Below are 13,514 nucleotides of genomic sequence, written 5' to 3' on the forward strand. Positions count from 1 at the left end.
TTCCAACTGCTGAGTTTCAACTTCAGTGACCGTGGAATAAGGTTTACATAAACTAATACTGGTAGGAGACAGAATAAGACCTGAAAGAAAAATCCAGTGTAACCACAAAAGATCAGTAGTTCTTCACATTTACCACTGCCTGCTACACCAGGCTGCACAAAGCTAAGCCCCGGGACCATGCTTGGAGCATGTCCGGACAATGAGACGATGTCTTGCAGTCCTGATACAACAGCCACTGTGACTGACGAATCCTTCAATAGCCAGCTGATCGAGGTTCAAAATTACACATGGAGGAGGTACTGAACTGCCTTACTTGTGGGTCTTATCAAAACACACGCACAAAAAAAATACACACAGATGATTATCAAGAGCAGAGATGGGGTTATGCAAAAATACTGCCGAGACATGGCCCTAGGAGACCCTAGGAAAATATCCATTCTGCACATCCTTCAAAAGCTCACATGACAGCGTGCGCTTGGGCCTGCAGCCGCCTGCTCAGTCAAGAGCAGGTACTCTTTCAAAAGCGCTATCTGATCAGAGGAGTTGGCATTTGGCATAAGACCATTAGCTCGTTAGCATTCATCACGCATTCACTGACACTCCAGCGAAGGCTGTCAGGCCACCAGGTGTGCTGCGGCTTTGGGGAAAACGGGGTCAATGTCAATGAGTCCAGCCGAATTCCAGCGCTTAACTCTCTGAAGAGTGCTTGCCCTTGATATACCAACAACACAGGGAGTGGATTTACAGTAAGAAAAAAAAAAAAAAAGCAACTACTCAAAGGTGGGGGTTTCTGTATAAAAACTTACACATTGAACAGACCCCTCCACCACTCTAATGCAGGTATATCAATCTCCACAAATGTGCCCATCTTCCTGTATGCACCAGAATACAGTATCAGTATTGCTGTCTGTAGGGTAAATACGTGTGTGTGCATTGTCAGCTTGAGAACTGTCATATCAAACCTCCTGATTGCTATCCTTAACAGAGGATTCAAGCTCTATCCCTAGAACAGTTCCATTCACTCAGCCTTGTGATGACAAGAATGAACATCTGGTTTGTACTTTTCATTGAATTCATTTCTATCTGAGCAGTACCATATTTTTCAAGAGGGGACATTAGCCTTGTTTTAGTGTTAAACATCTTATAAGATGGCCTCTGAATTTAGTTTTCAATTCAGTTTTATTTATATAGCGCTTTTTACAACATGAGTTGTCACAATGAGGCTGATGTGACTGTTTTATTATTGAGGCTCCAAAGATACACACTATTCTGTCCTTAATTTTAATTCTGACCTGTTGGGACACTGCCAGATCCACGACCTTCACTGGACAGGTACTTTTACTCTTGCTGTTGCAACAGCACTCCATGGGGGATCTCTCTTAGTGGCTAGGTCCTCCTAATCAATTACATTACTGCAGTGCCATCAGACAGCTGCTGTTCAATTGAAAGGGGAAACCAACTCTACTTTAAATCCTTTAATTCTGAATTAAAGGCTTCTTATAGCACTGGTATTATTTATTACCTTTTTGCATAATTTCAAAAGTTCAAAAGTCTATTCGTAGACAGGTAACAGAAAACATGTACATTAAGCACAACATATATGATGGGATAGAAAGCCAGGCTAGCTTTTTGGTGAGTTGACTTTCACTTAAGTGGTAACACTGAAGTATGCACACCAAACTGCCACTAATCCAGATTTATTGCCACAAGCACATGGCATGTGCTCTTGTTAAAGGAAATTAAGTTAAAATATGTGACAGGAAAGTGTTCAGCAGTGTCCCTCTGGGAAATAAAAGTGATCTCGGAACTCATTCAATCCGTTCCAATCTATAGCAGTCCAGAAAATCATAAATTTAACACAACATTAAACAGGAACCGGGTGGAAGCATCAACCTGTTTTAATGTAATCACTATTGTACTTTGTTTTTAACTTTGAGTATTACATCATTGTAATTATTACACAAGTTTTGTTTGTTTCAATGATCGCTGAAATCATGATGATATGTCAGAAAAAAATAAAAACAAAACTAAATTAGTTAAGTAAAGCATGTTAAGTAAGTTAAGTTAAGTAAAAAGCATGTTGACTGTTTGATTGAAGGGTTAGTTAGAATCTGTTAAAAAGTTATGGTCTCACTGCTTTGGTCTTCTCCGATTGATGCAGTTAGACAGTTGATCAGAAATGCATTTAACGTGCTGCTCTGTGGTGAGACAGTAACTTTCCCACCTCCAATAGAAACAGTAAACACGCTGCCACAGCAACCTTTATATGTGCTGTACATACCATAATTCATTTCAATAAGCCAGAAGGGACCGCCTTTTCCTGGTGTCCTGTAAGAAGCCAACAGAGCCTAGCAAGAGCTATGCGCTAATCAGTTTTGCTTTCACACCAACACCTGTCTTCTGGCTCCTAATGTATTGTTCTGCATAAAATTTACATGTGTGTATGAGGTGATATATATAAAATAAATCCGAGCCTGCTATGCCTACATTATGGTCAACGACATTGAGTAATACATAAACATTCAGTTTAGTTTAGCTGGCTTGATTATCCCTTGCCTCTGTGCAGCTGAGGACTTCATCTATAGCAAAATGGTAACTATGCATCACTCAAAAAGGGTGCTGTGCCTTTGTAGTACAAGAGTTAACAAGCGGTGTTTAAGGGCTGTTTCTGGAAGACAGAATCAGTAGTTCATTTCGTGTGAAGTCTCAGCAACTTGAATTCATTTCACATTTTTTGGAAGAAGTAATCTGATAATAAACCACGGGGAATGTTTATTTAGACAAATAGTTAGGGAATGGCCATCAAAAAGCTCATTTATAAATACAGGCGGGCCCCATTTTACAAACAATCAGGTTTGCGACTATCAGCACTTACAACGATGTTGTTATCAAGTTAGGCACAAAATCCAGACTGATGAGGAGAAAGGGCAACAAAGATGTTTTTCCAGTTGGAGGACTGAGTTTGTTGCGCTGTCTTTTTTATGTGAATTTGTTGTCATTGGGTGAAATTGTGAGGGTCAGCTGAACATTCGTTTATCTTTTGAGTGGTGTCTTGCCTGGCCTGTAGCTAAATAAACAACAGTTTCTACTTCATAATTTGCATCTTGTTATTTTACAAGCCCTGTCATTTCTGAACCAGTTAAGCACAGGATTTCCATGAACGCACTGTCTTGAACATGGGCGCAGCCTGTACCTCATACATCCAATAACATTCCTTCTGAGAGTTTTACTGACTCATAGAACAACCAAGGCCACCCGTGAAAGCATCACTGGCCCTTCGATGGAAGGCATGATCATAAAAGGGAAAAATAAACTGCCCCACTCACTGTTGTAGATACAGCGGTCGTAGGGGCAACACCTTTTTCCGTTTCATCTGTGTATGTGTGTGTGTGTGTGAGTCATTTGTGTTACGCAGAGGTCCAACAGAAAGCGGCAACGCGAATTGTCAGGGGAGGATGTGGAAGACGGGAAGGCGAGAGCAGGAAGTAACGATTTGTGCACGAGGGCGACACAGCAGTCCTTCTCTGCAGGCACCGGAACGGAGGCTTTGAAGCGCGCTACTGTCAGGTAAGCGGGCACACCTCTAAACAGGAAGAAAGCCCTCCGTCTGTACTGGAATGTGCCAGCAGAGTCCCGCGTTTCAGCAGCCTGTGTCTCGTTGCCAAGGGGGTACTGTGGGAGTGCAACCTCCTATTTCCTCACACCTTCCTCGCTGCGAAGCTGCCTTGAGTCTTGTCAGTCGTCAGTACGCTTAAATTCACAAACACTCCATTATTTGTACCCTGTCATTTTCTCTTTTTTTTTTGTACTGTCAGACATGCCACTATTGATTTTCACTGTTTTTTATTCCTCAACTCGTTTGGCTTTACATCATTGATGTCAGCTCATTACTACTATTACAGGTTTATTTATTTCATGAGCAAATGCTCCCATGATTTAACACGAAACATAGCAACATTTACAGCAGGACGTCTTCATCTTACATTATGAAAATCAATGCAATACACTTGATAATTTTACAGGAAAACAGTGGAGTCTAATCTTACTTTATAAAAGCAGATTAAATTTCTTTAATCCCAGAAATCAGCCCCAGTTCAGAGTTGAGTATCTACCTGACTTGTTTCTTATTTTCCTAAATCTTATCCGCTGTGTATTTGGGTACATTATATCACAATATCACTGGCTAATTTGTGCCTGCGGTTTCATAACAAATTCTACAACCTTTACATGAGATCCTAATGTGAAGAACACCAGCTAATGTTTTCCCTTACATCTTTAATTGAAGCCAGTTGAAATGTTGCCTACCTTACAGCACATCTAATATGCCTAATTAACATGTTTCTCCGGAATACAATTAAGCACAGGGGAATGCCTCTTGAGAGCCACTGACAGCTGATAACATGCACACATGCTCTCTATCTCTTGTGTATGCTCATGTCCCCTGTCTTTCTCTCTCTCTCACACACACACACACAACCACACACACACACACACGAGCCAGGTACAGACAAAAGAGGCTCAACCTGGCTTATCAGACCTGCTGGAGTTAAGAGACTGAGAGGAACTAATTACAGACTCACTCTGGTCGAGTACAACAGAGATCAGGGACTTCTGCACTGGGGGAAAATGGCCATTCGCCTGGTGAATTAATTTGTTGCTGCAATGAAGGTCACCCACCCACCTGGCTTGACGTGAGAGAGTAGGACACTAATGACATAGCTGTGTTTCAGACAGCTGAGACCTCTGGCCTTGCTCCCTACGTCTACCTCATATATCCATGCCTCACAAACAAACACTGTAAGCCAAAACATTTCTTAAAAATCCTTAAAAAAAGGATAACCCAACCCGAACACTCTAGAGCCATCACATTGTTTTCCTGCTAGCTTTTTTACGATCATGATGAATTGTTCTGTGACGAGTTACTCCACAGTTCACAGCCAGTTCAAGGTTTGGTCAACCGTCACCAAAGTAGGGCGTGGCATCTCAGGGTCACTCAGCACAAACTCATCAAGGTCAGCTCAGCAGAGTCACACAGCACTGCTGTACTGTTGCTTGCAAGGACACCGCGTTGCGTCGGGGGCAATAACAGGGACGCGTGAATGGTGTACGTCATAATAAAAAGCCAGCACAGCCCGTCCAGTGTACGGCAGATGTGTTTCTGTTCAATATGCATTAGAGCTGTGCAAGGGGGAATTACGCGCACCATAATAAACATAATGGCTAATCTCATTTCTGTGCATGAACTGTATATTTGAACTGCAGTCTGAAGAGAACATCTGTGAATAGAATAAGGTGGGTCCACCTGACTAATTGATAAACCCAAAGCGCCAAAAAACCAGATGGTGACATCACTGCAATGGGCTCATTAACAGGTAGGCTTTAGGCTCTTTTACCTCTTCATCTGCTTTCAACTTTTTTCCATAAAATTTAAGCTGTACTCAACCTCCACCTGTGTAATTAGCTATCCTTAGCTGGGATAGCTGTACTTTTCAGACAGTTGCAGATGACTGGCACACTAATATGATCTACCTCCTTTAGATACCATATGATGACAACAGAATCACATAGGTTTGGTACAGGTCAGCTTTGAAACAGAATCCACCATCAACATTGCCCATCCATTCAACTGCTAACTAATATTAACACCATCACCCTGTTAACCAACTTAGATACATGTACAATACAAGGATTAATGAACAGCAAGCCTATATTTATCTGTCATGAGAAAAACACTGTCAGCTCAATATGATGTTCAAAACTTTGAAAGAGTATAAGACAGGTACCTACAGTTCTGGAGCAAACAGAGTGGAAAAGCTTGGCTCTTCTGGTTCTGGCCTCTGTCTGGGTCAACTCAGAATTATTCCTGCCACCTGTTCGTAAGACAAAAAAATCAATCAAACAAAGGCTCTGCTCTCTCAGGTGAAGCGTGCTCACTTCAGATGTTGAGTTATTGACCACTGATTCAGCGCAGGGAGAAGGAACATCAGATTGCAGTTTTCTGAAGTGGAGACAGAAGTGACATCAGATTACATCTCTTACTCAACAGATATCTTAAAAGGACACACAGAAGCGGTCCATGAGCGGGTAGGGCTACTATGGTACAGATGCACTGCACAATTTGAAATTCTGGAACAATATTTTTGCATAGTTTTTATTTCCCCGCTTGAGGGGGAGCTGGAAGGTCTGGAAAGGGGCAGATGCTCGCTAAGCACCCCTGTCAGCAACTGACAGGAGCAGCCAAAGCAATCACTGGCAATGCCTCTCTGCCTCTGTCAGTAGGACTTGGTCAGTAAAACAGTAAGAAACTTTGCTACATGGAGACACAGTGCAGGTTCACTTTTAGTTCACACTTCTGAAGAGTGGCAATTACATGAATTTAGCAGACACTCTTACCCAGAGCAACTTCCAGTACAATAGAACATAAGTGTATCCATTCAAGTTAAATGAGCAATGGTGTCAGGCCAGGCTAACAACCATCACAGATCAGTGATTGTGAGCATAACACCATTCAAGCACTACCACAAGCTAACTTGAGCAACCTGACCACGCAACAGAAGCCAAGAACACTCGAACACAGAATCCAAAATACATCACAATACTACATATAAAATAAACATCAATCCTAGAGGTAGCAGGTGTTAGGGGGTGGGAACTGAGATGGGACCGAGATGCAGTCCGAAGAGGTGGGTCTTCAGTCTGCAATGGAAGATGACCAGGGATTCTGCTGTCCTGACCTCAGTGGGAAGTTCATTCCAACACGTAGGGGCCAGTATTGAAAGGGATTGTGTCTAAGAGGAACAACCTCACCAGGATGGGACAGTCAGTTGCCCCATAGATGCAGAGGGTAACAATCTTGACAGAACATAGGGTTTGAGGACCGGTCATAGGTATGAGGGGGCTGTCCCATTTACTGTCCCGTATGCCAATGCCAGAGTTTCAAACCTGAATGATAACATGAAACCAGCGAAGTTAAATGAGGATACAGCAGTAGTTTGACTATGTTTATGGGCATTGTAGACAAGTTGTGCAGCTGCATTCTGCATTAGTTGTAGGGGTTTGATTGCACAGGCAGGGAGGCAAGCAAAGAGGGAGTTGCAGTAGTCCAGGTGTGAGAGGACCAGGGCCTGAACTAGAAGCTGCACTGAATATAGAGTGAGATGGGGCTGATCCTTCGGATGTTGCGAATCTGCACACCCAACTCACTGCTGCCACCTGAGAGGAGAAGGACGGTTTTTCTATCAAGTATTACACCAAGGATTTTGACAGAGGCATTTGTGAAAAGGCTTGTACAGTCTAGGCTGAGGGAGAGGTCTTGATACAGGGAGGACCTGGATGGGATGAAAAGCTCAGTCTCGGTCTAAGCCAAGTTAAGCTTTAGGTGGAAGTCCACCATCCACCGTGAAATGTCTTTCAGGCAAGCTGAGATGCATGCAGAAACCTTTGTGTCAGGTGGCAGGAAAGACAGGAAGAGCTTTGTGTCATCAATATAGAAGTGGTACGAGAAGCCATGGGAAGAGATGACAGATCTTAATGTATGTAAAGAGAGAGAAGGAGGGGGACAAGCGCAAAGCCTGGAGGGACCTGAGGGAGCCTGTAGACAGGCTCTGGGGACTAGACAACCGACTGTCCCAGGACAGCCTGAAAGAGCATCCACAGAGGTGGGATTCAACCCAGAGAAGAGTGGCGCCAGTAACCCCCAACATAAAGAGGGTAGAAAGAAGTAGAATGTGGTCCACTGTGGCAAAGGCTGCAGAAAGTTCTAGAAGAATCAAGACAGAGGAGTGGGAGGAAGTTCTGGCTGATTGAAGAGCCTCAGTAATGGAAAATAGGGCAGTCTCTGTGGAATGACCAGCCCTGAAAACAGACTGGAGAGCGTCTCTACCCCTACAATTAGGTAGAGAAAAGGAGACAAAGTAGTGGTCAGACAGCTGGAGGGGCATATTTTTGTGGATTGCTGAGAGGGTGCTCTAAAACTCTACCCAAATCACTCTGATTAAGCTAGCAGAAGACACAGTAGCCAATTGGAAAGGCTCCGCATGACCTTTCATTAAAAAAAAAAAAAAAAAAATTCTCCCTTATTCAGTTCCAACAATATCAACATTTAAAGCTGTATGAGGGAGGAAAACCCAAGAGATACATGTCACAGCTGTGGTTTCATTTGGGATATTTGCAACATATTTGTCAAATACTTCCAGAAAAAAATTCAACAGTTTACCTCTGCTTCCTCTCTAGAAGTGCTAATAATTAGATGCAACATTATTTTGTTCCCTATAAAAATACTGATGATTATTCACACATGCAAGCCCTAGTACAGGAAGGAATATTTGCTTAATGGTATTGAGTTTAAATCTTCTGACTTGTGATTTTAAGTTAAATCTTATACTCTGGTGGTGTCCATGACTCAATTTCTCCTTTACGACCAAATAACACCTTATACACTACTCCATTAAAGTAGTGCTTGACAGCAACCAAACAAGGATATGAAGACTAAACAAATCTATTAGTTTATGAATGTTTGGTGGTCCTCAGTTGGCTTTTTGTGCCTGGTTTCTTCTCAACTTGGTTTGCAATTGTATACATTAATTCTGTTTGACTTATCAATGAGCCTATTCTCTACCCCTCTCCTGTGACCATCTTCGGCTGCTGACCTCTCTGCTTGAAAACAGGAAAGCCAACAATTTGGAAAGCCAACAATTTGTAACCCCCCCCCCCCCCCCCCCCCCCAAGTAAAAAGCATACAGCCTTTAACGGGCCATAAGAGCTCGCTGTGCACAATAATCCATCACAATCACGTACCATGAACACAAAATTGATCATCTTAAGGTCAAAAAGATAACAATTTCCTCTGCACAGAGAACGTGCTCAGCACTGATTCTGTCTCATTGCAGTCAGCGATCCGTTGGTTTGCCAATTATCCCCCAGTATGGAAACTGTCTCAATGAAATGTCGCAGCCACAATGATGAAAGCAATAGGATTTCAGGACACATCAGCCTACGTGTGAGAGTAGACGTCTCTACTGCTATTCGTCTGTTATAATTATTCAAAAGGGAGTGGTTCCCTGTAATTCATCCATAAATGTTTACAATGCTGGCTGCTATGACAGTAGTTGGTTATGACCTCTCACTTTCAGAAAATTACCTGTTTAAAATGAAGATACATCAAGAAAAACTATCCTAAAAAAAATCCTAAAATCCACACTGTGATGCACATCATGAGAATGTGAATGAAAACATTTGAAAAATCTAATTTGTCTTTTGATTTAAACTCTGGCTACCATGGAGTACATCTAAATGTAAGTGTAACCAAGTGTTTACAGCTTTCTGTGATGGCTACTGATTTTACATGCCTTTGCTGTTTCCCAATAAACGCTTTATTCGTTCACATCTGAAATGCTTATGCACTCTCTCAAGAAAATGAAACATCTGTTTAAAAATCCAAACAGATCCAAAACAGGCATTGGATGGGAAACTATACATCATGTGTCAGCAAGCTTCATTTTTTGCCATTTAAGAATGATGCAGGGAGCAATTCTCTGTTATTTACAACTGCCCAAATCTGCCATTCATCTTGCTAAAGCATGTTGTACGTTAAAGAGAGGAGCTTCTGCAATCACGCCACGAAAATGAATATAACGCGGATAATACAGAAATGGTCATGACCTCTTCTTCACCTAGGTAGTTTCACTTGTTTCCATTATATATGAGTTTTCAATGCACACATACAGTTTTGTCTGAAATATTTAAAACACAGAGCACCCCAACGGTATTACATAGATACACGTTAGATATGACCGATATCTTTAGACTGTAATCTCTTTTCCCCCTTTTACATATGTTGTAGCTTTGCTACGTGGTATGCGGTAGCTGTGTGTTTTAGATGGTCGTAATCACTGTGTAAAACATTAAGTTATTTAGCAAAGTTATTTGCTATTATGGAGATATTGCGTCTCACGCGTTGAGACGTGTACCTACTCGTCACGACAGCATCGTGTTTGACACTGTATCAATACGTATTGTGTCCTTGTTTTGTAGACTTCATGCTGTTAATGCTGTTTTCACACGCACTTTGTACTACCGCTTAAGATGTCGTTCTGGATGAGAGCGTCGACTAAATGACAAAATGCCAACGCAACGTAAACATATGCACACAAACAACATTACGGGCATAATGCTATTTGAATTCTTACTGCTCTAACAGGCCATCATCGTTGAATAACAGTCAAGCTGTGTAGGCAGCTAGCTAGCTTACTAAATTGCTAAAAATGCAAAATAGTATTTAAGATTCGATTTCTTGCAAGCTGTCTGCTACTAATAAATTATTGACATGGACCACTCAAGTTCTGCTACAGGTCTCCAGTGATATAGCAGCTAGGTAGACAGACAGCTGTTCTTTCTCACCTGTCATGTCAGTGCTACATAGCTAGCGTGGCAGCATCGTGATAGAAACGAAAAAAAAAGGTTAAACCTCAGACTACGTGCTTCGCACATCAAGCATCAAACTGTACAGGGGACATTTTGATCACCATGCTTCATATGAAAAAGAGTCTTAACATTCGCTGAGAAACTACCACTTACAGCGACCTATGTAGCTAGCTAGTTAGATAACTGGGCTGACTACTCACCTTGTCCACACTCAAGACACATGAACGGTGTTATTGGGCGATCTACATAGTTGCCTGAACAAGCGTATCAATGTTTTGAAGCAAATGACTGTAGGATATGAATGCAGGACATTGTTTGAAACCAAAATCCAACCACATACATTAAATGTATAATTAAGTAACAACGATACCTATTAAAATCAGAAACATCACACCGTAGACATGTTTTCATACTGGCACTTTGTGAACACGTCTAACACTGGGGTCCACTGCGAGGAGGTCGCATGTTTACCCTGCAAGATGGCAGCCTTCAGCAGAGCCCAGGTGCTCTCCTTGTACAGAATGCTTATGAAAGAAAGCAAGAAATTTCCTTCGTACAATTACAGGTATGCGCACACCAGCTGCCCATACAACTTGTCTGTGTTCACAGAAAAAGTAAATGGAGGCTGACTGCAAATCTTAATGTGCTCTTCATATGCGCGCACAGTTCTACTGGCTAGCATATCAATCATGTATAAAGCATTCAATGTTGTTTTATCGGACTACTAGCCTGCTACTGCTGTCTTACGTTAGTTGGTTTCATCTGAGGTACATCGAATGAGCTGGTAGAAAAAACAGCCTCTTAGCAGCTCAGCGTTAATTTTAACGTGAATTTTAACTACAGCTACCAAGCTAGCTTAACTAGCTTGCTACTTGTGTAGCCCAGCCCAGTTCAATGACAGTTAGTTAGGTAGCTAGATGTTGGGTCTTGCAGCTTACTATCAGCTGCCTATGAATGAAAAATGGCGCATTTTCTTATGGATACGAACACATTTAAATCTGACACGTGACAACGTTGTGCTTAGTAATGAACGTTACGAAAAGCTAGGCATATGGTCAACGTTCTCAGTCACGAACAATCAGTAACTGGCCAGCCAGCCTCGCCAGTAGTTAGATTGTTCTGTATGAGGTCTGATTTTGTAAAACTATATTCTGAGTCCGTTTTATTATTTAATTTATTTGATCATCTTAACTGTCTGTCTGCCTCGGCCAGTTTTTTTTTTCTTGTTGTAGGGAAGTCTATATTTTACTGATACAGAATTCATTCATGGCATCTGTGTCGGTAAGCCATGTCTGTTCTAAACACACCAACTGCTTTAAACACACCAACTGCTTTAAACACACCAACTGCTTTGGCAGTGTTTTTGAAAGTTCTTTCAAGAGGTAGTGCTGCTGCAAGTTTTCCACCTGTGGACAAGAAACTATTCTTGAAATTGCTCTAGTACGTGATGACGTCAATTAAAGGGCCTTCTTTAAGGATCAGGATCAAGATTACACATTGGTAGTTTTATGTTCATTATATGCTTTCAGAATTTGGTCAGTGATCTGTCAGATCATATGGGCATGTTTGGGAGGATATTGGATTGGTTTTGTATTGCTTTTTTCAAGCATGTCATTCAGGAGCAGCTCATTATGTGTCAGGAATGCATAGTCGATTATATGTAGGAGTGATGACTAAGTGGCCAGACTGTGCATTTGGACATGACTTAGGGATTCCACTGGACCACAGTGAATAAAGGTTTTGATTTAACATTTTACCCAAAAGACAGCGAAGGGCCCCCACCACTTTGCACTTGGTCGGCAGATTTACTTTCTCCAAAGGGAAGAGTGCCTCCTACTGGCTTACTATCACCGCTTAAAGGGTTTTTCCTAAGTCTCCTGTTCAACTGTTTACCCAGTAAAAACCTTCTTAGCTTCCGTCATTTGCTGTGCTAGGCCTCTCTGCAGCTCACCTGAAACCTGACACCTGAAAGCTGTAAAGCAAGATTCACCAATGCATCACAGTGCTGGGCTTTTAAGCCACTGTCATGTCCAGGCGATTAGTGCTGGGCCGGTATACCGGTTTTAATTTCCCGTATAGTATGAATTTTTCATATACCGTCATATCGATTTAAATTGCGTTAAATGCTCATGACATCACAGATTTTGTGACGTATGTGTTCTAACGCTATTGTTCATTGCACTCAACCTAACCTAAAAGTTTATTCTCAGTAATTTAAATTTAGCTACGTTTTGAAATTTGAATTTAGTAACAAAAGAAGGCTATAATGTGAAACATTTGAGAGATAGCTTTGGGATTACTTGCCACTTAATTATTCAAATTGCCATTTGCAATCTCATGCTGTAGCTTTCGCAATAGCACACAAACTACAGACAATCTGTACTGCTTCGCGAACATATTCATTTGCTCTGTTTATCCGATTGGTGTCGATTATTCTGTAAATTATTTGTTTTGTTGTTAATCAAGGAGGAAAAAGGGAACAGGTTGAAAGTAATGATAGATTTAAAGGTAGTGTTTCCGCTTCCCCTGTTTCCAGCTCACCAGCCGCCAACGGCATACTGGGTACAGCTCGTTAGCTAGCCAGGTACAGTAGCATAACAGTATGCTAACAGCTGGGAGAGGCTACGTCGCTACGGTAGATTAAAGAACAGAAAAAGGATGGAGGATGAAGAAAGTGAGACCGGAGTTGGAATGTTTTATTTGTTAAATGGAGAACCAAGGGAATTGTGACTGATCGACAGCCATTTTAATACTTGAATGCCTTGGCTTGAAGGATAACATATTGTGAATTAATATTAAGCATGTTTCTTTCTTATACAATAGAACATTTGAGAAATATCTCTTTGAATACTTAAACACTTTGAGTATTTTAAGTCAGTTTATAGTGGTTATAGAACTATCTTAAATTTTTTTTTTGAAAAGGAAGCAATGTTAAAGTTGTTGGCATATCTATTTTTTAAGTTCTGTTTTTACTACGTTGCAGTGCACAATAAAAATTGTTTACATTTTGCAACTGTTTCATGCATACTGATTCCTTCATATATTGTGTCATTTTGTGGGGCCAAGCAAACCCTATAGTAATCAAAGCCTTC

At 41.4% G+C, this 13,514-nt stretch overlaps 2 protein-coding genes across 4 annotated transcripts in view; one reads left to right on the forward strand and one right to left on the reverse strand.

Annotated features, from left to right (window-relative positions):
* Positions 1–10,646, reverse strand: part of fars2 (phenylalanyl-tRNA synthetase 2, mitochondrial) — a 116,194-nt gene extending 105,548 nt beyond the window's left edge. The window contains exons 1-2 of one of the 3 annotated variants that reach the window (XM_036520723.1): positions 10,623–10,646; positions 5,788–5,870 (exon numbers count right to left, since the gene is read on the reverse strand). In XM_036520723.1, the coding sequence (XP_036376616.1) occupies positions 5,788–5,870; positions 10,623–10,644 (105 nt within the window). In that variant the 5' untranslated portion in view covers positions 10,645–10,646. Of the gene's footprint in view, positions 1–5,783; positions 5,871–10,398; positions 10,450–10,622 lie in introns of those variants that run through there. The other 2 variants (XM_036520725.1, XM_036520726.1) reach the window with 2 other exon arrangements.
* A 242-nt stretch (positions 10,647–10,888) lies between these two features.
* LOC118772424 (LYR motif-containing protein 4) overlaps positions 10,889–13,514 on the forward strand; it is a 44,987-nt gene continuing 42,361 nt past the window's right edge. The window contains exon 1 of the mRNA XM_036520731.1: positions 10,889–10,987. Within this exon, the coding sequence (XP_036376624.1) occupies positions 10,902–10,987 (86 nt within the window). The 5' untranslated portion in view covers positions 10,889–10,901. The remainder of the gene's footprint in view (positions 10,988–13,514) is intronic.

This window comes from Megalops cyprinoides, chromosome 2 (genome assembly GCF_013368585.1).
Source record: "Megalops cyprinoides isolate fMegCyp1 chromosome 2, fMegCyp1.pri, whole genome shotgun sequence".
NCBI classification, from domain to species: domain Eukaryota; kingdom Metazoa; phylum Chordata; class Actinopteri; order Elopiformes; family Megalopidae; genus Megalops; species Megalops cyprinoides.